This window comes from Dendrobates tinctorius, unplaced genomic scaffold (assembly GCF_039654945.1).
Source record: "Dendrobates tinctorius isolate UK_male_01 unplaced genomic scaffold, ASM3965494v1 ptg000103l, whole genome shotgun sequence".
NCBI lineage: Eukaryota > Metazoa > Chordata > Amphibia > Anura > Dendrobatidae > Dendrobates > Dendrobates tinctorius.
The window spans coordinates 10,619,306-10,643,497 of NW_027361771.1; the positions used below are offsets into that span (position 1 = coordinate 10,619,306).

At 43.3% G+C, this 24,192-nt stretch overlaps 1 protein-coding gene across 6 annotated transcripts in view; it reads left to right on the forward strand.

Moving 5' to 3' along the window:
- The window catches only part of CACNA1G (calcium voltage-gated channel subunit alpha1 G), a 341,842-nt gene that overhangs the window by 13,278 nt on the left and 304,372 nt on the right, over positions 1-24,192 (forward strand). For all 6 annotated transcript variants that reach the window (XM_073588056.1, XM_073588061.1, XM_073588058.1 and 3 more), the window contains exons 3-5: positions 13,602-13,699; positions 16,662-16,821; positions 18,360-18,651. In XM_073588056.1, coding sequence (XP_073444157.1) covers positions 13,602-13,699; positions 16,662-16,821; positions 18,360-18,651 — 550 coding nt within the window. The remainder of the gene's footprint in view (positions 1-13,601; positions 13,700-16,661; positions 16,822-18,359; positions 18,652-24,192) is intronic.

A 24,192-nucleotide genomic window follows, 5' to 3' on the forward strand; every position in this document is an offset into this window, starting at 1 on the left:
CGCTCCCGATGACATGTGCCAATCTGCAACTCAACTTCCACAGTGACCTGGTTAACGGTGTCCTGCAAGGGCTTATCGTCGACCGGAACTACTGACCTAGGAGACTCCAGGGATCTGACAGGGATGCGAAACTTCTTAACTGCCTCGAGACTAATAAAGTTACCCATTGCGCCAGAGTCCACAATAGCTTTCACAGCAAAAGTCTTGAAACCAAAATTCAGGGAGACAGGCACGGTCAGGGGCAGAGAGGAATCACATACACTTGAGGAGACCTCACTTAACAGTCCCAGGCGGAGAGACTTCCCCGGTCTCTTGGGACATGAGCGTAGAAAGTGGGAGGCATCCCCACAATAGAAACAGAGCCCTTGTGCCTGCCTTTTCACATGACGCCGTTGAGCTATCTGGAGGCGATCCACCTGCATAGGCTCAGGTACCGGATCTGCCGCAGATAACTCGGGTAACAGATGAGAAAAACTGCGAGTGGACGAAGAGAGGCGAGAGGACCCTCTCTCTCTGGCTGACTCGCGGGTGCGCTCCTGGAAGCGCAAATCAATGCGTGTCGCGAGAGAGATAAGATCCTCCAAATTGGTAGGGGTATCTCGGCCCGCCAGTTCGTCTTTGATCCGACCGGACAGACCACGCCAAAAGGCCCCTACGAGGGCATCATTATTCCAACCTAGCTCAGAGGACAAAGTGCGAAAACATATCGCGTATTGTCCAACCGATAGAGAACCTTGACGAAGATTAAAGAGGGACTCGGTGGTGGAAGCAAGGCGACCCGGCTCATCGAACACCTTACGGAAAGTGTCCAAAAAGATGGAAAGCTGAGCGACGAGCGGGTCATCATGCTCCCAAAGGGGATTCACCCACGCAAGCGCCTTACCCTCTAAGTGAGAAACAATAAATGCTATTTTAGCACGATCGGTGGGGTAATGCTGCGGCAAAAACTCAAAATGCAAACGACACTGGTTCAGGAATCCGCGACACAACACAGGGTCACCACTATACCGGGGTGGCTTACATAGGCGCGGAAGCGAGTGTGGAAGCATGGCCTGGGCAGATTGTATGGAAACGAGCCGATTATCTACCGACGCTATATAGTTGAGAATCTGAGCCTGGGAGTCACGTTGCTGCGCAAGTTCCTGCTGGAGACTAGCCAACTGGGCAGCATTCCCAGGCTCAGAGGACTGAGAGGCAGATAAACCGGACTCCATGGACTTGAGAAATGCCATAATCCTAATCTGGTTTTCCCGGAGGAACGTCAGCTCCTTTTGGACGGAAGCCGCAGTACCAGCGGGGTCCATGGCCTGATTATACTGTTAGAGTGTTAGAGTGTTAGCGACTCCTGGAGTGGACCCTCTGGGTCGCGGCACCAACCCTCCCAGGGCGAGCTAGCCTAGTGAGGACCACCCCCTATACAGGGAGTGTCAGGAGCAAGCCCCAGGGGATACGATACCACGACTGCTGGCACCAGGCGGCCGGCTCACAGGAGATACGAGACTGTGTGACTGGAGGGTGCAGGATACTAGGGAACACAGGAGAGTACACGGGAGTGCGCTGAGTACAGGGTAGTGCTAGACGGGTACACGTGGGCACATAAGGCGTGTAGCAAGTAACAGAACACAGGAATAGAGTGAATGCCAGGAGGCACGGCGGAGCAAGAAACAAGGGACAGGATACGAGAGGATGTGCCAGGAGGCACAACTGAGCATGAAGCAACAAGGGTTCAGAGCAAGTGCTAGGAGCACCACAGAATAGCAGACAGAGCAGAGGACCTGAGAACAGCGCACAGCCAGGCTGGGACACAGCTGACGCAGCCAGGAAGCACAACAATAATCAGGCACCTCCCCTAGGGGGAGGTCGTCTGATATAGCACATGACTACTACTGGTTCCGGGTCAGGACCTGGCCCGAAAGCACATGACCACTAGTGGTTCCGGGTCAGGTCCTCCAATACCATAGAGAGGACCGAGCCCTATACAGCACTGACTGGAATGCGCAAGCGCAAACGTGACATGGAGGAGGAGACCCGGGGACGAGAGTTGCGCGTGCGCACCCGACGGGGACCCCTGAGGGACCGCAGTACCGGAGGGAGTGACGTCGGGGCTGAAGCCCCACCTCCTGGTGAGCGTGGCATAACAAATACACTGTGAAGCTCCTAAAAGGGACACAGTTGTAAGGGGATATAGTTGTAGCAGTTGCACCCAGGTCTTGGTACATGATGTTGTGGTACTCAGGTACGCAGGATGCAGTGATGATTCGGAGGCGGAGCAAGCTTAAATTCAACCTTTATATAAGAGTTATAGGAGTAACTGGCAAGCTGACAATAGTATCCCTCACAGGGAATTAGACAATAATACACATAAACAACCCAATGTCAACTACCCGGTCGGAGCCGGCAACTATACGACCGCGATCAGGCCAACTACGAGTCCCGGAATTACTATTAACTACCAACAGAGTGTCACTTATCCTTCTCTGACGTCTTGCAGAGTTGTAGTCCGGAAGGTGTCCGTTCGGCGTCTCAGCCGCTGGGCCCAGCCAACGAGGAGTTGTCGCAGGCTTCTGGCGTTCTGACGCCCAGGTGTAGCAGGGGCACAACAGGCCCCAGGAGAGTTCCTCAGCATTGGGATGGAGCGGGGCTACAGCGGTCGCAGGTCTCTCTGTCTGGGGCGCAGCCGCGGGTGTCAGGTCTGTGTCACTCCCTCGCGCTGCTCGGTGCCGTCCTCTCCTTGTATCAGGTGAGCCCCCGTTCTGTCTTGCTGGAAGGCGCTGACTTCCTCCCGCTCTCTAGCGCCACCTAGGTTCCTGCTTCCTGCTCCTTCTCTCTCTCTCCGTCGAGTGCCCCCTGCTGGTCCTTTGTGCTCCTCTTATAACTGCTCCGCCCCCACACTTTCTAGATGAGTCTCTGGTCCGTCCTCTAATCACGTCCCCCCGGAAACAAACCCCCTGGGAACCTTGGTGACAGCCCCCTTGGTTTTGGCACAATTACACAGCCGGGGCTCTCTCTCCTACAGTGTCATCAAATGACATATGGCAGATGTGGGGCTTTCCCATTTTTTTAACAAAAGTACTGAAGGCAGGGCATGTGGGAAAATAACAAAACAACTATCACTTACCAAGTAAATGCTCCACTGTTTCAGCACCTTCACCCTTGTGGTCCCAGGTATCATTTTGAACTGACAAGCACGTGAATACTGCAGCCAACAGCTGTCTTCAGTAGTCATTAGTAGAGAAAAGCGGAGCTTGTGAAATTTCAATTCTCTGACTTCACCAAATTCTCCCCAAAAATTCGATTGGCAGTGAGTCTCAATATTGGAAACGTTATAATTGCTCTGAAAGTGCATGTGTTGAAGAGGTGGGAGAACCCTGCTGAACATTAGAGTTTCCACTCTACAGTAGAGACAGAGAGACAATCCCGCTGACCACAAGAGCTTACACTCTACAGGAGACAGGGAGAGAGGACCCTGCTGACCATAAGAACTTACACTCTACAGGAGAGAGAGATAGGACCTCGCTGACCATAAGAGCTTACACTTTACAAGTGAGAGAGAAGACCCTGCTGATCGTAAAAGCTTACACTCTACAGTAGAGTCTTACCCAGTGACTCTGGAAAGGGGAAATGACTCTGCCATACTCACTGTCCTCTGCTGGGAACCGCTGATCTGGGATGTCCGAGATAATGACCACCACTGTACAAGGTATGATAATCCGTAAAATGTCATAGTTACAGGACATTATGGAGAGATGTGCATATCAATTCAATTTAACATTAGCCTGATCTCAGATGTTTCAGCATTGTGTGAAATGGTGCCTCCACGGATTGATCTTCTCATCTCTAGTCATTTGTTGACCATGCTGCCATCATCGCTGTAGATAGTGGTTGGCTACAAAGATCATTACTGCAGGTCTGCAGGTCAGTTAAGAAAATGTTGGGGCCGTTGGAGGTATGTGACTAAAGCAGGGTCTCCAGAGCTGGAGCATCAGAGGATTTATGATGTAAGTTATTGAAGTTACTTTGTTATTTTATCACATGTCCTGCTTTGAGCTCATTTTTTGTAAATCCCAGACAACCCAGTTTAATATGAACAAGACAGACCTTTTTCCTACATCAGAATCCCTTCTAAGCCTGAAATAATCTATTGATAACGCTCCACTAACTTTTAGTCAATTCTCAATGCTTAGGGAAAAATATTTGCACTCATTAAAGTACACCTCCGGTCATTATTATCTGGGCAGAAAATAATCCTTTAGACAGTACAAAAAAATGGGAATTGCTAGAAATTTTGTAGCAGCTGATACTCTGAGTGCCTTTTTTAGTGTAGAATTTTATAGTATAACATATTTTTAAAGGGGTCATCTGGGACTTTCACTTTATAGTCTCTCTGTAGAGCATTTTGGCAAATTTTTTGTCTATATAGGCACACCAACATACGTATAAGAGAGGCTGTAACTGGCAAAGCTATCTCAACCCATTCATGCGAATAGGGCTGAGCCAGGCACCCAGACTCATGTGTTAGTAACAAAATCTGCCCCAGTATTTTAAATGCAATGGAATGAGTAAATGTAATATCATTGTGGACAACACGCTGGCCCACATTTACTACAACTAAGTCAAACAAATTTTGACCATTTTTTATTGATTTGCATCATTTTTATCTCACTGGATATTTTTCAAACACGTCTTGAAATTGGCGTATAGATCTAAAATTGATTTTGGTGTTGAAAGCTGTTTAGACATGAATTAATGGTGTAAAGGAAGCCAACAAAAAGTCAATGTAAGGCTGGGGTAAATTCTCCCATGCGAGAGAGTTAGATTAATTATGATAATGACACTCCGATCAAACTCTGATCTGAATGTCGGCTTACTGTGATACGATTCTCATTTGGATGAGAAACTCGTACCACAGGTGCAGAGAAGATGGAGAACAAAATTTCTCCATCTTCTCCATTCTGTGAGTCCACAGAAATCGGACTGTACTAGGATGTCATCCGACTGCAGTTTGATGATTTCCAGGCACCCATAGACTTGAGTGGGTATATGCTATCCGATTTGCACTGCAAATCACAACATGCTGCGATTTCTTTCTCATGTTGAATAGGTATGAGAAGAAAAGCACCAATTAGCACTGCCCCATAGAATAACATACTGGTCCAAGTGCTATCCGAAAAAACATCACGCAGCACTTGCCCGATGTTTGTGCTGAAAGTGTTTCCATGCAAGATATGCCAAGTTTTTCACAGAGTGTACACCTCTATGATAAATGTGATGTTTGGACTAAGTTTATGCTTTCTACATCCGGGTTCAGACTAACGTTTGAAAAATTGTCCAAACATCCAATTTAATTATTCTATAATGTCCTCCATATACAGTCATGGCCAAAAGTATTGACACCCCCTGCAATTCTGTCAGATAATATTCAATTTCTTCCTGAAAATGATTGCAAACACAAATTCTTTGGTATTATTATCTTCATTTAATTTGTCTTAAATGAAAAAACACAAAAGAGAATGAAGCAAAAAGCAAAACATTGATCATTTCACACAAAACTTCAAAAATGGGCCGGACAAAAGTATTGGCACCATCAGCCTAATACTTGGTTGCACAACCTTTAGCCAAAATAACTGCGACCAACTGCTTCCGGTAACCATCAATGAGTTTCTTACAATGCTCTGCTGGAATTTTAGACCATTCTTCTTTGGCAAACTACTCCAGGTCCCTGATATTTGAAGGGTGCCTTCTCCAAACTGCCATTTTTAGATCTCTCCACAGGTGTTCTATGGGATTCAGGTCTGGACTCATTGCTGGCCACCTTAGAAGTCTCCAGTGCTTTCTCTCAAACCATTTTCTAGTGCTTTTTAAAGTGTGTTTTGGGTTATTGTCCTGCTGGAAGACCCATGACCTCTGAGGTAGACCCAGCTTTCTCACACTGGGCCCTATATTATGCTGCAAAATTTGTTGGTAGTCTTCTGACTTCATAATGCCATGCACACGGTCAAGCAGTCCAGTGCCAGAGGCAGCAAAGCAACCCCAAAACATCAGGGAACCTCCGCCATGTTTGACTGTAGGGACCGTGTACTTTTCTTTGAATGCCTCTTTTTTCTCCTGTAAACTCTATGTTGATGCTTTTGCCCTAAAAGCTCTACTTTTGTCTCATCTGACCAGAGAACATTCTTCCAAAATGTTTTAGGCTTTTTCAGGTAAGTTTTGGCAAACTCCAGCCTGGCTTTTTTATGTCTCGGGGTAAGAAGTGGAGTCTTCCTGGGTCTCCTACCATACAGTCCCTTTTCATTCAGATGCCGACGGATAGTACGGGTTGACACCGTTGTACCCTTGGACTGCAGGGCAGCTTGAACTTGTTTGGATGTTAGTGGAGGTTCTTTATCCAACATCCGCACAATCTTGCATTGAAATCTCTTGTCAATTTTTCTTTTCCGGCCACATCTAGAGAGGTTAGCCACAGTGCCATGGGCTTTAAACTTCTTGATGACACTGCGCACGGTAGACACAGGAACATTCAGGTCTTTGGAGATGGACTTGTAGCCTTGAGATTGCTCATGCTTCCTCACAATTTGGTTTCTCAAGTCCTCAGACAGTTCTTTGGTCTTCTTTCTTTTCTCCATGCTCAATGTGGTACACACAAGGACACAGGACAGAGGTTGAGTCAACTTTAATCCATGTCAACTGGCTGCAAGTGTGATTTAGTTATTGCCAACACCTGTTAGGTGCCACAGGTAAGTTATAGTTGCTGTTAATTACACAAATTAGAGAAGCATCACATGATTTTTCGAACAGTGCCAATACTTTTGTCCACCCTCTTTTTTATGTTTGGTGTGGAATTATATCCAATTTGGCTTTAGGACAATTCTTTTTGTGTTTTTTCATTTAAGACAAATTAAATGAAGATAATAATACCAAAGAATTTGTGTTTGCAATCATTTTCAGGAAGAAACTGAGTATTATCTGACAGAATTGCAGGGGTGTCAATACTTTTGGCCATGACTGTACATCCATATGTCATCCCTATGTTTTTTTTAGATCCATGTTGCATCTGTTTTATATATTAACAATCTTAAAAAAGTAGCCAAATACAGTTTTCAATATTACAGAGACCCTGATAGCTGATACATGCTTCCAGGTCAACAGGCAGCATGTAACAAGTTCTGGATGCAGGATTTCAGACAGCTATGTTTGACTCTAAAATGATCTGGTGTTTCAAATGCATTTTATAAGCTACTGGAGACAGAGCTGCACAGGAGGCTAGTTGGACAGGTGGATCCTGACAGATTTGTTGTTCAGATGTATGGGCCCTTGTAACTTTCTAAATCCTCTAGAGACATGGGTGTTGCCACCCAATAATATAATAATGTCTCAAATCCTATACTGTCAGCCATCTTGGGCCCCTTCCTGTTATAAAGCCCTCCATCCTGGGACCCTTCTGGTAATAATGTCCCCCATCCTGTGCCACTTCCAGTAATAATGTTCTCTTTCCTGGGCCCCTTGCAGTAATAACATCCAACATCCTGGGCCCGTTCTTGTAATAATTTCCTCATCTTGGTCCCTTCTTGGTATAATGTACTCCATCCTTAACTCCTTCCAGCAATTATGTCCCCCATCCTGTGCCACTTCCAGTAATAATGGCCTCCTTCCTGTGCCACTTCCAGTAATAATGTCCTCCTTCCTGGGCCACTTCCAGTAATAATATCCTCCTTCCTGGGCCACTTCCAGTAATAATGGCCTCCTTCCTGTGCCACTTCCAGTAATAATGTCCTCCTTCCTGGGCCACTTGCAGTAATAATATCCTCCTTCCTGGGCCCTTTCTTGCTATAATGTCAGCCATCCTGAACCCCTTCTTGTAATTATTTCCTCATCTTGGTCCCTTCTTGGTATAATGTTCCCCATCCTGGTATAATGTTCCCATCTGGTACTATTCCAATGATAAAGTCCCCCATCCTGGTATAATGCCCCAATCAGGCCTGAGCCCATCCTGTAACAATGTTCAATGTTCTTGTCTAACACTTTTTTAAAAAAACCTGTTCTCACCATATCCATACTCCTCTACAGCTGGCGCAGAGGCCTACTGATGACTTTGGCATGCCTGCTATGGGAAACACATGATGCTGGTGCTATGCGCTATCTCAGATTGGCACGCTAACGTCAGCTGGCAACTGGCATGTATTGTAATGCAGAGATAAAGCGGGTTTCTGCACTGTAAAACATTTACACAATAAGTAGGTGCTGGCATTGGTGGGCCCCCCTTCTACATGGGCCCTGTGGCGAACGTACCTTCTGCAACCACAGTAGTTACGCATCTGATGCCATGCAAATGGTGTCTAAAAGGCATACATTTCTAATTGCATCCATTGAGTCTAATTGGCAAGTCTGATCAGAAAAATGGGTCAGACTAGTGCATGCTGCTATTTTTTACATCAGTCATCATCACTCATGTGAACCAAGCCATTTATTTGAATTTTTCTATGTGCTGATCTTATGCTATCCGTTTGATACAGACAGCACACAGAAATAAAATATGATAGTCTGAATGAGCCCTAACTCTGTTATTTTTTGGAATTTAGCATGGAAATTCAGCTATACAACTTTTTTTCTGTATAAATAAATACTGTTATAATATGACAGGGGACTTGTGAAAGTGCTCCATCCATCCCAAGAATATCATGATCTGAAGGAGGCAGCCATGGAGCAATCCATAGGTCTCCACATTGTTCCCCGCAGGGAAAAAAATGCAATATCACTCCAAATAATTTGGAATGCTGAACCTCATGGAAACTAGTCAGAAAATGCTCCAAGACAACATTCTAATGCTGATATGCAAAATCCAGAAATTAACAGTTTTTGCTCAGTTGCTGGAAGTTCTAACCACAAATAAGTGGGTCATTTCACTAACTTACCCAAAGCAGGAGAATATTCCTTTAACTTCGAGTTGCCCCCTTTTCTGTGAGCAAATGTATCATTGTTTTCTTAGTTCAGACAAAAAGAAAAAGTGATATTTTTCCCTTTTCAGTTCTCTCGCTTCAAAACCGGCGCAGACACCTGGTTTAAATTAAAGTCTGTATCAGCACACAGGAATCTCCTGGCTGTGGCAAAGAATCCACATAAAAATCTGCACAGCATGGCCAAAAGTGTGGTGTTCCTGAGGCATCAGGCATTTCGGATCTCTTGTTTTACCGACTTCCATGAAGTACATGGGGAGATGTCTCTAATGAACTGGAATTTCCTGGAAAGGCAACTCCGTGTCTTTAAAGTTGTGGCCCACAGGATGTCTGGAGAGGGCGGGAGTTTATGAACTATGTATTAAATCAAAAAGCCTCTGCTTAATAAAAGAAAAATAAAGCATGTTAGCAATAACTGTTAATAGAAGAGTAATGCCGACATCATTTCATAATCGTAGCTCCTTTACCACACTGTTAGGAAGCTTATGATCATTATTATCATTCTTGTAGGTATCAGCTAAAATAATAGCTTTATAATCAGCACATAATGAAGTCACAAAGTATGGAAATCAATATTTTGGGTACCCTGCACGAGGATCCCGCAGCAAGACTCATTTCTGGTGTAAACAAATTGGCAGCTCCAGTCTTTGGTACAAAACTTGGCAGTTACTGATAACACAACTTGTCAACTCTACACCAAGATGGCAGGGGTTCCACCTCCCATTCTCTCTGGTCAAGCTTGTGTCGAAAGGGTTTGGACTCTGCCTGCAGTGGGGAACAATTTCTCTGCGAATGGTCCAAAGCCACTCCACCACAATACACAGTTTGATTTAGGAGGAACGCCACATTGGCAAGCCAAGAGATAGTCTCCGCAGCTAATTCTGCCAGACCTCCGCAACAGCACACTGTTCACACATGTGTGCCCGGCTCAACAAAGCACAGGACAATATATAGACTAGGCTTCTCCCTAGAACTAAGCTGGACAGCTCAGCACCACAGCTTCACACGCTGGCTCTTGTGCAACCACATCTTCCAGTCACATTCCATTCATCATCTCCACGTTCTGTTTCAACAGAGAATATGGATATCGAGGGATCCCAATTCTGAAGATAGGTGCAGGTCCCAAAGGTGGAGTCCACGTCTATCAGATAATTAATTCCTATCCTCTGGATATACTCTATATGTCCAAGATGGGAATACACTTTTAAAGGATTATTCTCACAATGCCAATATTTTTTATCACAAAGCAGAGTATCTGCATAACTATTGTTAAAATACAGTACAATTCCAACACAGTTTCTTTTTTGTACCTGAGTGTCTTTTTGTTATCTCTTTCTTCCCCTCTGTGCAATCAGCTTCACAGAATTGAGTGGGCAGGCCTATTCTTATATATTAAAACTTCATTTCAAAGCAGCACACTGCTCCTGATTAGTGCTTCAATCACCTCCATCTCATCTCCTTTGTGTGTTTCCTGATAGATATAGATCTGAACATGGTTAACTTTTATTAATAGATGAGGTGGATTAGGTGACCATTGTTGAATGTGATCCACTATCTGACCAGCGTTGATTGCTATTTACAAATACCACATTTCATGGTGGTTCACGGTGATCTTCTTCTGAGCATTATTATGCTCTCCCCTGCATACATAGAGCGGAGCATGGCTTGTAACATAACTGATAGCACCAAAAAGGAAGCAGTCAAAAAATCCATAAAATTCACAATTTTATTGAAATCACATATATAAAGGACACAACAGTACATGGAATGGGGAAGAGAAATATCCAAACGTGCACAGTGGTGCAAAGGATCAAAACACACTGTGTCCACAATCCCAGGATAGTCAATATCTATCCCCAATAGGGAAGTCAGAGGCAGCTTATCATGGGCACACTGATAAATAATCAATACCTATCCCCAATAGGGGTTTAAACAATTCATCATACACACATCAGTATATAGGCTAAAAGCTCAACCCTCACTGCTGCCCATAATTTCCCATTAGGGCAAAATACAGAAATCTACAGAGCAAATGCTCAAAAGAAGCGCCCTGACAGCATCATCAGTGTTAAAGCAACATCAGTTGCATAGATGCCTAGAGGACAAACCCCTATACGGCGGATGTTAGAAATACACATAACTGTATAAGTGCTGTGAAGGCGTCATTACCCGGGTCTGGTGGAGGCGGTGTGGTGGATCCAGTCCCCAACGCGCGTTTCGGAGCCGTGGCTCCTTCCTCAGGGGGCGTGGTGAGTGGGCGCAACCACCTAGTTTAAGTAGCGCGCCCACCGGAAGTCCCACCGGCGTGCACGCTACCCGCCAATCAGAGGACGACTCATCACCACAGCGACGCTGAATACACGCGGGCCCGGGTAATGACGCCTTCACAGCACTTATACTGTTATGTGTATTTCTAACATCCGCCGTATAGGGGTTTGTCCTCTAGGCATCTATGCAACTGATGTTGCTTTAACACTGATGATGCTGTCAGGGCGCTTCTTTTGAGCATTTGCTCTGTAGATTTCTGTATTTTGCCCTGATGGGAAATTATGGGCAGCAGTGAGGGTTGAGCTTTTAGCCTATATACTGATGTGTGTATGATGAATTGTTTAAACCCCTATTGGGGATAGGTATTGATTATTCATCCGTGTGCCCATGATAAGCTGCCTCTGACTTCCCTATTGGGGATAGATATTGACTATCCTGGGATTGTGGACACAGTGTGTTTTGATCCTTTGCACCACTGTGCACGTTTGGATATTTCTCTTCCCCATTCCATGTACTGTTGTGTCCTTTATATATGCGATTTCAATAAAATTGTGAATTTTATGGATTTTTTGACTGCTTCCTTTTTGGTGCTATTTCTAAATTCTGCAGTTTTCCTATCTAAGTCCCAGTATATATAATATACTTATGTGTATGTGGTAACATGATGATTTCTTGTACTTCTTTGGGCTAGTTATTTCTTGCCCCCACATATACTATGTCTTTTCCCTGTTTATTTGTAACATAACTGTCAGAGCAAAGAGGATGCTGTGAGAGTCTGGGGGATATTTTACTAGACAGTATCATAGATGCATCTGTTTTTCATGAATTAGACAGGGTCATTAGGTGCAAATGCTGCTGATATCAGTGGGATCTTCAGCATAGCATAACTCAACTGTGCTATAATCCATCTGTCAGAGGTTATATTAGACAAGGTCATTGGGTGTATCTGAGCATGCTTGACTTATTAGACAGGGTCATTAGGTGCATCTGAACATGATTGACTGACAGCATTAAAGCTACAGGAGGACAGATCAAGTGACAATGTAGGGTAAAGAGTCTTGGAGGTCATTGTTAGGGGGGCTGATACGTAAAGATTTATAAGACGGTTGAATTAGCACACATGAATAATTCTGTGATTTAAATTTTATTTACTTGCCTTATCAACTTAGGACACTAAAATGTCAACATTTCAAAGTGTTCTTTACATTAAGAGCTGAGAAGCTGTGAATCGTTTCTTGAAATGCTTGGCTTCCTTCATGGAACAACATGATGTAAAGGATGATTGAGAGGTGGAAATATTCGTAGACAGACAACACCTTCAACTAGAGCTAAGATGGATTTTTGCTAACAAAGGTTAACAAGCATAGCTATTTGTCCGACACATGTTGGCAGGTGTAGGGATAAGGAAAAGGGGAAACAAATATGATGTGCACAGGACCTACAGTGGCATGTAAAAGTTTAGGCGTCCATGGTCAAAATTACTTTTATTGGGAACAATAACAAAAAAGGAAAATGGGCCGATGCAAAAGTTTGGACACATGTTATACAGGAATTGCAATGGTCTCATCTATGCATAATTGAGATCCTAGAACATTACCCTTTAGACCTCCTTCCAGTGCCTCTCACCTAGCCAAGTCAGATCTCATACTTTGCACTGATGATGGCCAACAGCCTGAAACACCGTGCCTGAAAATTGAGAATCTGATTTGTCTTTTATCCTAAGTCATATTGCAAAACAAATTAAAAGGTCGATTGTGACTTGTAGGATTGCTACTACCAACAGATGGTGCTATAGAGTTCAAGTCCTCTTCCTCTCTGAAGAAGCAATTTGCATAAGCAATTTTCTATACTTTTCTGGAGTTGTTGGTAGTAGGACATTTATGTTTACTCTTTGTCTTGTTTGACTTCTTAAAGGGAATCCGACAGCATGTTTTTGCTATGTAATCTGACAGCAAGAGGTTGGGACAGAGATTCTGATTCCAGTTATGTAAAATTTAGCTTATTAGGTGCAACAGTTATGATAGAGTCGCACTTTTCTCTGCTACAGATCTAGCAGAGTTTATTTGTTGAGCGGTGTATAACCTGCCCACTCCACAGCTTTCTGTGTACATAGTATAGTGACAGAGAGCTGCTCATCAGTGCTGTGGGTGTGGCGGGACTAGGGTGCACGAGGTCAGTTGCCCTGTAGAGATAATCTGCTGATAAAGCACTGATTGTACTAAAACAGCAAAACACAGCCCTGTCAGTGCTACATCATTGTAATCAGGATCCCTACTCCTGCATTATCATGCTTTTGGATTACATAGCAAAATCTACTGACAGAGTCCCTTTAACCAATTAGAAGTGGAGAATATCCTGTTTGACTTCTATTCTTTTCTTTAGGATGCTGGAATATTCTTTAGACCTTCAGAACGTCAGCTTCTCAGCGGTGCGCACAGTCCGTGTTTTACGTCCATTGCGAGCCATTAACCGGGTGCCAAGTAAGTTCCCTTAAAAAGTAAATAAACGAGATTGGAGCAGCATAGACATACATTTACAGAAGCAGCGTTCCACTCTGTGAATGTATGACAAAGTACTTCATATCCCCCAGTGTGCAATACGTTCCCCAAAGGCATTCATAATTTATTCAATGTTGATTTCACCGTGAGTTTATTTGTAATATTGTCCTAACTGGCAGCATAAGAGATTATAAATAGCCTCATCAAAAAGTAACAGATCGCATGGAGCCGCTGTGTATGTCTGAAGGAACGCATTCTACTGCCACTTTCACTTACGGTGCTTGACTTGGAATGTAGAGGAAGCGTCCAGCAAATGGTGGTGACATTTGGATTGACTAAAGCATTTAACACTTTAGTTTATAAAATATATAAAGTAAATGTTCACCCTTGAATGGCCCCGAATTTTTATTTTCAACTAAATAGGATCAATATTTTATACTAATCATTATATATATATATATGTGTGTGTATATATATATATATATATATATATATATATATATATATATATATACATACATACATATACTAGCTATGAACCCGTTCTATGCCCGGGTGGCGGGCATTTTTATTGGTATATGGTCTCCCATCCTGGTATGTGCTGCACCCCTTATCCCTATCTTGGTATGTATGGTACCCTCACCCCACAATCCTGGTATGCATGGCACCCCCTTATCCATATACTGGTATTCATGGTTCCCTCACCCCTCAATCCTGGTATGCATGGCACCCCCTCATCCCTATCGTGGTATGCATGGTACCCCCTCATCCCTATCATGGTATACATGGTGCCCTCACCCCCAAATCCTGGTATGCATGGTCCTCTCACCCCCCAATCCTGGTAAGCATGGACCCTTCACCCCCCAATCCTGGTATGCATGGTCCCCTCACCCCCCTATCCTAGTATGCATGGTCCCCACACCCCCCAATCCTGGAATGTATGGTCCCCTCACACCCTTATCCTGGTATGCATGGTCCCCTCACCCCCCCAATCCTGGTATACATGGTCCTCTCACCCCCCAATCCTGGTATGCATGGTCCTCTCACCCCCCTATCCTGGTATGCATGCTACCTATCACCCCTCATCTTGGTATGCATGGTCCCCTCACCCCCCTATCCTGTTATACATGGTCCTCTCACCCCCCAATCCTGGTATGCATGGTCCTCTCACCCCCCTATCCTGGTATGCATGGTCCCCTCACCCCCCTTTTGTGGTATGCATGGTCCCCCTCACCCCCCTTTCGTGGTATACATGGTCCCCTCACCCCCCAATCCTGATATGAATGGTCCCCCTCACCCCTAATAAAATGCACACATTAAAAAACAAAAACAAAACATTTACACTCACCTTTCTTCCCTGTGTCCAGTGCTGTCCTGTTCTGGGCGTGTTGTAGCGACGGAATCGGCGCCTGCGCAGTCTGCGCTCACCGCCGCCATTTTCTTGAAGACACACTGCAGTGTGTCTTCAAGAAAATGGCGGCGGTAAGCGCGGACTGCGCAGGCGCTGATTCATGTCTGGAGTGGGCGCGTTGTGATGCCGGACTCGGCGCCTGCGCAGTCCTCGCTTACCGCCGCCATGTTCTTGAAGACACACTGCAGTGTGAAGACAGTGTGTCTTCCACAAAATGGCACCGGAAAGCGTGGACTGCGCATGCGCCACTTCCGGCGCCACAACCCGCCCTCTCCTGTCATCACAGCAAGATGCAAGACCCCCCGGCCACACACGAATCGGTAAGGTGTTGTGCCGGCGATCTCCTGGGGGGTGCGTGTGCCGGCGATCTTCTGGGGGGTGCGTGTGCTGGCGATCTCCTGCTTAGCTCGTTATATTATAGATATATATATATATATATATATATATACTGCTCAAAAAAATAAAGGAAACACTAAACAATACAATGTACTATATATATATATATATATATATATACATATATACATATATATATATATAGTTAAATTTCCTTGCTTTTTGTTCTTGTTACTAGTGGCCACCACTGGGTGGAGATTAAGCGCTAACTGCGTACTGAAAACATTAAAAAAAAATGGCAGGAAATAAATTAAAAATAAATAATAAAATAACCATTTTTCACTTATTCAATGCCTGTCATTCCAGCATTGGCATTTTATTTAATCGCATTTAATTGTGGATCTTATTATTATTCAAAGAGCTAGTGATTAAACTGTACTTTGTTCGTGGGACAACTCCTATAAGTAGTGGGTGTCAATTAATAACCTCTTTACATTGGTGAATATAGCTTTTTATTGTTATTTTAATAATATATTATTTATATTTTAGTCTTTGTTAGTCTATTCTTTAAAAACAAAAAACTTTGGACGACTCCTTAAAGCTTCAATTTTGGTCGATACGATGTTACATGTAGCTTAATTCATACTAACAGTTAATTTATTGAATTTCAATATTTTTTTCATCATTTATTAATTTGCATAAAACCAGGCTGATCCCTGGTGTAGTCATCGTCCAGAAGAGCTAATAATTATAGACTGTGACCGGCACTAGTTAGAATTTAGTTCAAGGTTATCATTTTGCAAGGCCATGGTCTAGCAGAACCAGAGCATTGTGAACTTCTCTAATTGCATCGTGGGCATCTCTTCTGATTAGCAGGCTCCCAAGATGTCACGACTACATGGCAGAAAGATTGCAGAGCTCTGGTCCAGCTGCCACAGGATACCGACGTGGCCACTGAGCCAATATCCTGAAACTCGTTTTGTTCAACACTACTGGACAGCCATGGATCTCTCTCCGCATTCACTTCCATGGGAGTTCAGAAATAAAGCCAGTATGTGAAGGCAATCATATGTTATTAAAGGCTAACCAATAACCATCCGATTGGCAGTAGTTAGGATGTTGTCTTATATATGAACAGAAGAAGTGCCGGTTGGCCAGGCTCTCACAAACCAATGCCATTTTACTTCATTTTTGCAGGTATGCGGATTCTCGTTACATTGCTGCTGGATACCCTTCCAATGTTAGGAAACGTCCTTTTACTTTGCTTCTTTGTATTCTTCATATTTGGCATCGTTGGAGTACAGCTTTGGGCTGGTCTGCTTAGAAACCGCTGCTTCCTCCCTGAAAACTTCAGTCTGTAAGTAGAAAATGTGCTTATGAAAAGTCAAAGAAAAGATAAAATGTTATAAAAAGATATTATTATTACTCCAATTTAAAAAAATATGAAGCAGTTTTTTTTTCATTTTCCATCATTTTTTTCAGGACATTCTGTTCTTGAATCTCACTAGGAACATCAGTCTTACTATTTCACCTGTCTGGTATATATAGTCTCACTTCTTCCTAATCTTAAAACAGCCATTGCCTTCTGAACATTAGTGTAGCAAGGAGTATATGTTAAACTTTTATCCATTATTCTAAATAAACATGATTCACTAATAACCACAAGAAAAAACTGTAATTGCATCAAAATGACAACATGCAGCTCAGTAAGTGCCACATCGCTGGAATAAGGGTCTTGGACTCTGAAGCAGTGGAAACCTGTCCTGTGGCGTGAGGAATCAAGCTGATAGTCAAGTCTGATTTAGGCAAACGCCAGAGGAACATTACCTGCCTGACTGCATTATGTCTACTGTAAAGTTTGGTGGAGGAGTGATAACGCCACAGGGTATTTTTCAGGGGTTCACCTAGGCCTCTTAGTTCCATTGAAGGGAAATTCTGATGCTTCAGAACTCAACACATTTTTGACAATTGTATGTTGCCAAATTTGTGCGAACAGTTTGGCAGAGGCCCTTTCTGTTCCAACATGACTGCGTCCCAATGCACAAAGCAAGGTCCTTGGAGGCAACGTGACTGACCCGTACCGAGCCCTGACCTCAGCCGTTTGGAATGAATTACAACAGCGTGAGCCAGGCCCTCTAGTCCAACATCAGTATCTGCCCTCACAAATTCACTTCTATATGAATGGATAAAAATTCCCACAGACATGCTCCAAAATCTTATAGAAAGCCTTCCCAGTAGAGTGACAGGTGTTTCAGCTGTAAAGTGAGGACCAAATCGGTATTAGGCTGTGTGCACACGCTGCGGTTTTTGCTGCGGTTCCGCTGCGGTTTTGGCCCTGCGGAACCGCAGCAATTCCGCAGACATGGTACAGTACCATGTAACCCTATGAGTTTTCAAAACCACAGTGCTCACGCTGCGGTTTTTTCCGCGCGGTTTTGCTGCGGTTTATAAACCGCAGCATGTCAATTGTTTCTGCGGATTCCGCTGCGGTTTCACACCTTTAACATAGTAGAGGTGTGAAACCGCAGGGCAAAACCGCAGGCCAAACCGCAGCAAAACCGCAGGTCACTTTACCTGCGGTTCCGCGGGGAAAAACCCGCAGGTGAAACTGCAATGTGTGCACATAGCCTTAATGCCGATGGATCTAGAATGGGGATGTCATCAAAGCTCCTGTACTGCATAGGTGTTCCAATAGTTTTGTGTATGTAGTGTATATTTGAGAAAAGTCTTATAATTTCATTTTCTGCCATTTTTTCTCATAACTGAGTGGTCCTTTGGAAATATACATGTATTTAAGTATTTATGCCATTCTCTTCTCATAGGACAGCCCCACGACATGACATCTATGCCCTATACTTCTTTAAGTACATCTCTATTTTTTCCATTTTTTTACAGTCCTGTCTCCCTGGAGTTAGAACGGTACTATCAGACGGAGAATGAGGATGAGAATCCTTTCATCTGCTCCCAAGCCAAAGAGAATGGCATGCGGTATTGTCGCAGTGTCCCTATACGCAGAGAAGAAGGGCTGGAGTGTACACTGGACTTTAACTTTTATAATAACACCAGCAATACTTCTTGTGTCAACTGGAATCAGTATTATACAAACTGTTCTGCTGGGGAACATAACCCTTTTAAAGGTGCTATCAATTTTGATAATATTGGTTATGCTTGGATAGCAATTTTTCAGGTATGAATTTCACATTTTTCTCATGCTGTGTAGTCAAAATTTAGAGCAACAAATCATGGCAGACAATTAAAAATTACAGGAACTATGGTGATCATTAAGAATACTAAGGAGACTTTGGTGAATACAGTTGAGTTTTTAATCTAGAGAATAAAATGGGTGTCCTATGCTGTTCATTATCTTCATCGCAGGCTGTATACTCAATTCCTTCAGTTTGGGGCACAGTAAGAGGAGAATTAAATTACTGCAGTCTTTTGTCCATATGAGGGAGCGAGGCATATATATGGAGATACAGATATTTAAATTAGCTAAAATATCGTACCTATACATGCTGCGTCTGTAAAAGGAACTGCATGGCTTCTATAGTCCTGTGATCACAGCAGCATCTGCACTGAATCAATCACGCCATCTCTGCCACATAAGAGTGATGTGATCACAGTTGTGCATGGAAGAAGGCAGTGGCAAGTGAAATGTGAGCTGGCAGACTTATATAAAAAAAGTAATAATAATCAGACAAGAACTCCCTGTACCTTTAACCTGGCAGACAATTATAACAGCTTCCTGTTAGCAAACTAGAAAGGAGAGGTGTTCAACCAAATGGGCAAGCTATGATGGGAAAAGCTCCACCAAGCTACGGAACAAGAAGGTCTATTGGCACTGTGAAGTTCTTATTTTTCAGAAGAGGAATGTGTACATTTGATTACCACCCTGAAAGGGCTTGTCCACTACTGTATTGGACAACCTCGTATTAAATAGTAAAGAGGCCCCAATAAAATAAAAAAGTGCATACTGACTGCCTGGACGGTTGCCATTCCAACTATGATGAGCTGTCTCTCCCAGCATTAATATGACGTTGTTATGTCCCGTGAGTACTAGAGCACTTCAGCTGCCGATTTCACAGTTCCATCAAATCGAACAGTACAGTATGACGAAAGTGAGACACAGCTCAAATATCACTGGAACGGCGCTGGTCCAAGATATAAGTATGCCCTTTTTTATTTGATTGGGGCCACATTAGCATCCGAGAAGGATTTGTCCAGTAGTGGACAACCCCTTTAAGTCCAGAAATACACTCACTGGCCACTTTATTAGGTACACCTGTCCAACTGTGTGTTAAGACTTAATTTCTAATCAGCCAATCACATGGCGGCAACTCAGTGCATTTAGGCATGTAGACATGGTCAAGACAATCTCCTGCAGTTCAAACCGAGCATCAGTATGGGGAAGAAAGGTGATTTGAGTGCCTTTGAACGTGGCATGATTGTTGGTGCCAGAAGGGCTGGTCTGAGAATTTCAGAAACTGCTGATCTACTGGGATTTTCACGCACAACCATCTCTAGGGTTTACAGAGAATGGTCCGAAAAAGAAAAAAAATCCAGTGAGCGGCAGTTCTGTGGCCGGAAATGCCATGTTGATGCCAGAGGTCAAAGGAGAATGGGCAGACTGGTTCGAGCTGATAGAAAGGCAACAGTGACTCAAATTGCCACCCGTTACAACCAAGGTAGGCAGAAGAGCATCTCTGAACGCACAGTGCGTCGAACTTTGAGGCAGATGGGCTACAGCAGCAGAAGACCACACTGGGTACCACTCCTCTCAGCTAAGAACAGGAAACTGAGGCTACAATTTGCACAAGCTCATCGAAATTGGACAGTAGAAGATTGGAAAAACGTTGCCTGGTCTGATGAGTCTCGATTTCTGCTGCGACATTCGGATGGTAGGGTCAGAATTTGGCGTAAACAACATGAAAGCATGGATCCATCCTGCCTTGTATCAACGGTTCAGGCTGGTGGTGGTGGTGTCATGGTGTGGGGAATTTTTTCTGGGCACTCTTTGGGCCCCTTGGTACCAATTGAGCATCGTTGCAACGCCACAGCCTACCTGAGTATTGTTGCTGACCATGTCCATCCCTTTATGACCACAATGTACCCAACATCTGATGGCTACTTTCAGCAGGATAATGCGCCATGTCATAAAGCTCGAATCATCTCAGATTGGTTTCTTGAACATGACAATGAGTTTACTGTACTCAAATGGCCTCCTCACTCACCAGATCTCAATCCAATAGAGCATCTTTGGGATGTGGTGGAACGGGAGATTCGCATCAGGGATGTGCAGCCGACAAATCTGCGCCAACTGTGTGATGCCATCATGTCAATATGGTCCAAAATCTCTGAGGAATGCTTCCAGCACCTTGTTGAATCTCTGCCACGAAGAATTGAGGCAGTTCTGAAGGCAAAAGGGGGTCCAACCCCTTACTAGCATGGTGTACCTAATAAAGTGGCCAGTGAGTGTATGTAACTTATAGAAAAATGCTTAGGATTCTACAGCAAACTTATTTTTGTTATTTTTTTGCAAACATTTTATTTTTCGCAGTTTTACACAGAAAGTAATATAAATATATATTCTTCCATTTAACTTTTTATTTTTATTGCTCCTTATACCTGTCTGCATTGTTAGAAATGTTAAAGGTAGACGTCTGTAAACATTAATGTTATATATACAACATAAAGCTAAGCAGACTAGTACTACGCCTTGAGCGAAGTCTCTGATGCCATCTAGTGCCACACTTATTGTTTATATTATTTCTTCATTTGTGAAAGAAGTGATTATATACTTGAAGAATCATAAAATATGACATGATTTGCAAGTCATCAAGTATTTATCAACAATGTGTTTTCATGACTGTACAATATGAGTAGCATGAGAATGGCGTAGATGCAAAAAGGCAATATTAATAATTATTTATACAAAAAAATAGAGTACCCAGTATGTGAAATTATTGCATTTTATTAGTTTACTTTTTTTAAACTGTGGTTGTTATATTGATTGTGAGGTGCCACCTACAGATTGCAGGTTTATGAAGGCAGAGGTGGACACAGAAAGTAGGGCATCTCTTCAAAAGAACTTAATATAAAGCCCTTGCCCTTGAATGTCCTTCACCACAACTCTAGTAATTGATTGTTAATTGTCATCCATGAAATATATTAGCCCAATCCTTTGTATTAAAGAAGCACTCCTCCTCCCATCAAAGTTTTTATCCTTCTTAATATATTGCAATCATCATATTATATAATACTGTGAACTTACAATTTCTCATTTTGCCTTTCTACCTAGCTAATTCTTCTCTTTGCCCTGTTCTGTGTAGAAACAGGAAGTCTTTTCCCTGCATTTATCATTCCCCTCTTCAACTCCTGACCCAGCTGCTTGCCCTCCACCCCCCACCCCGCCAAAGACTTTTGCTGTGTCTTGTGATTAATACAGGGAAAATTGACCTCCTATTTCTACATAGAACTTAGAAGGATTCAGCTAGTCAGATTTTAATGATGTGATGTCATAGACGTAATAGAAACAAAGAGAATGAACTGGGCAGAAGAGTAATATGGGCAATTGTAAGTACACAGTGCTGTATAATGTGATGATTCCAATATATTAAGTGGATAAGAATTTTGATGGGAGGAGGAGTGCTTCTTTAAGTCCAATATATAACAAAGGGCTGCTTTTAAATCAGAGTGGGACCCTTTTTTTTTCTACTTGCTACCTGTGCAACTGTACAAACTGCAAATATCAGGTTTCTTCCCCTGAATCAGAGACAGTGTAGTGCAGTGCTATGAGTCACGGTCATGGTTGAAAGGGTTAGAATTAGAGTTGAGCGACTTTGGTCGGATCGGGTTTCATGGAACAAAATTTGTTTCAGATGAAACTGGTCCGACTAGGGCAAAAAAAGTCGTAGTTTCGTCCGAAACCCGACCCCAAAGCTAGTCAATGGGAAATAAAAGTCGGCATTGAGCGGATTACATTCATCCACTCAATGCCGACTTTTATTCCCCACTGACTTGCATTGGGGTCGTGTTTCGGACGAAACTCCGACTTTTTTTGCCCTAGTCGGACTAGTTTCATCTGAAATAGTCGCTCAACTCTAGTTAGCACCTTTCAAATTGCTCCAAAAAATAAGTACTTCTCCCAGAAAATTATTCCAATAACTCATGCTTTGTTATCCACATGTTTATTTACTTTTTGTGTATTGGAACAACATATAAAAACTGAGTAAAGAAGGCAAATTGGATATAATTTCACACAAAACTCCAAACATGGGCCAGACAAAATTGTTGCCATTTTCCCAAAATTGTGGGTAAACAACTTTGTTTCAAGCATGTGATGCTCGTTCAAACTCGCCTGTGCCAAGTAACAGGTATGGGCAATATGAAAATCACACCTGAAACCAGCTAAAATTTTGAGAAGTTGACTCAGTCTTTACTGACACTGTGTTTGTCTGTGCCACACTAAGCATGGAGAGCAGAAAGAGAAGAGAATAGAATTGTCTGAGGACTTGAGAACTAAAATTGTTGAAAAATATCAACAATCTTAAGGTTACAAGTCCATCTCAAGAGATTTTGATGTTCCTTTGTCCATGGTGTGCAACATAATCAAAAAGAAAACTGTAATGATAAGTAAAATATGGCTTCATTGGAACATTCCAGAATCTCCCATTATTACAATACATATGAGACCCTGCCTGTCATGCAGCTGCAACCCCCTTTCCTCCCCCCTCGGCTCACACACAAAACCAGTCTAACCTGAATCCCCAGTGTGAGCGCCTTCCTGTCTTATGAGGAAAGGTTGCAGGATTTGGGAATGTTTAGTTTGCAAAAGAGAAGACTGAGAGGAGACTTAATAGCTGTCTACAAATATCTAAAGGGCTGTCACATTGTAGAAGGATCAACTTTATTCTCATTTGCACAAGGAAAGACTAGAAGCAATGGGATGAAACTGAATGGGAGGAGACACAGATTAGATATTAGAAAACACTTTTTGACAGTTAGAGTGATCAATGAGTGGAACAAGCTGCCACAAGAATTGGTAAGTTCTCCTTCAATGGATGTCTTCAAACAGAGGCTGGACAGACATTTGACTGGGATGATTTAGCGAATCCTGCTTTGAGCAGGGGGTTGGACCAGATAGCCCAGGAGGTCCCTTCCAACTCTGCGATTCTATGGCTTCATTGGAACATTCCAGAATCTCCCATTATTACAATACATATGAGACCCTGCCTGTCATGCAGCTGCAACCCCCTTTCCTCCCCCCTCGGCTCACACACAAAACCAGTCTAACCTGAATCCCCAGTGTGAGCGCCTTCCTGCCTCACGGCGGGGGGTCTCTTTGTCTCTGAACCATGTGCTCAGCTACTCTCATAGAAAATAATGATCTTATCATTCGGTCATAAAAAGCGGCGCGTTTATGATAAAAACACAAAAATTACATTTCTGCGTAGGGCACGAAACCCACGTTCTGGCCCATAATTTTCACGTTTCCATCATCCACAGAAACTGAGAATTTCTCCTAAACGGTGGGACATAATTACTGCATGTTTGGTCTTTAATTATTGTCTGTGACATGCTGAAGAAAATGATACCATGTGCGTGTTTATACGAGGTACCCTCTGAGAAGATATAGTCATTATAAGTTTTGTAGTCAGAATTGTAACTCCTAGAACAGGGGGAGGAACATCCCCAGACAGCCCCATTCGTAATGTCACAAACCCAAAGC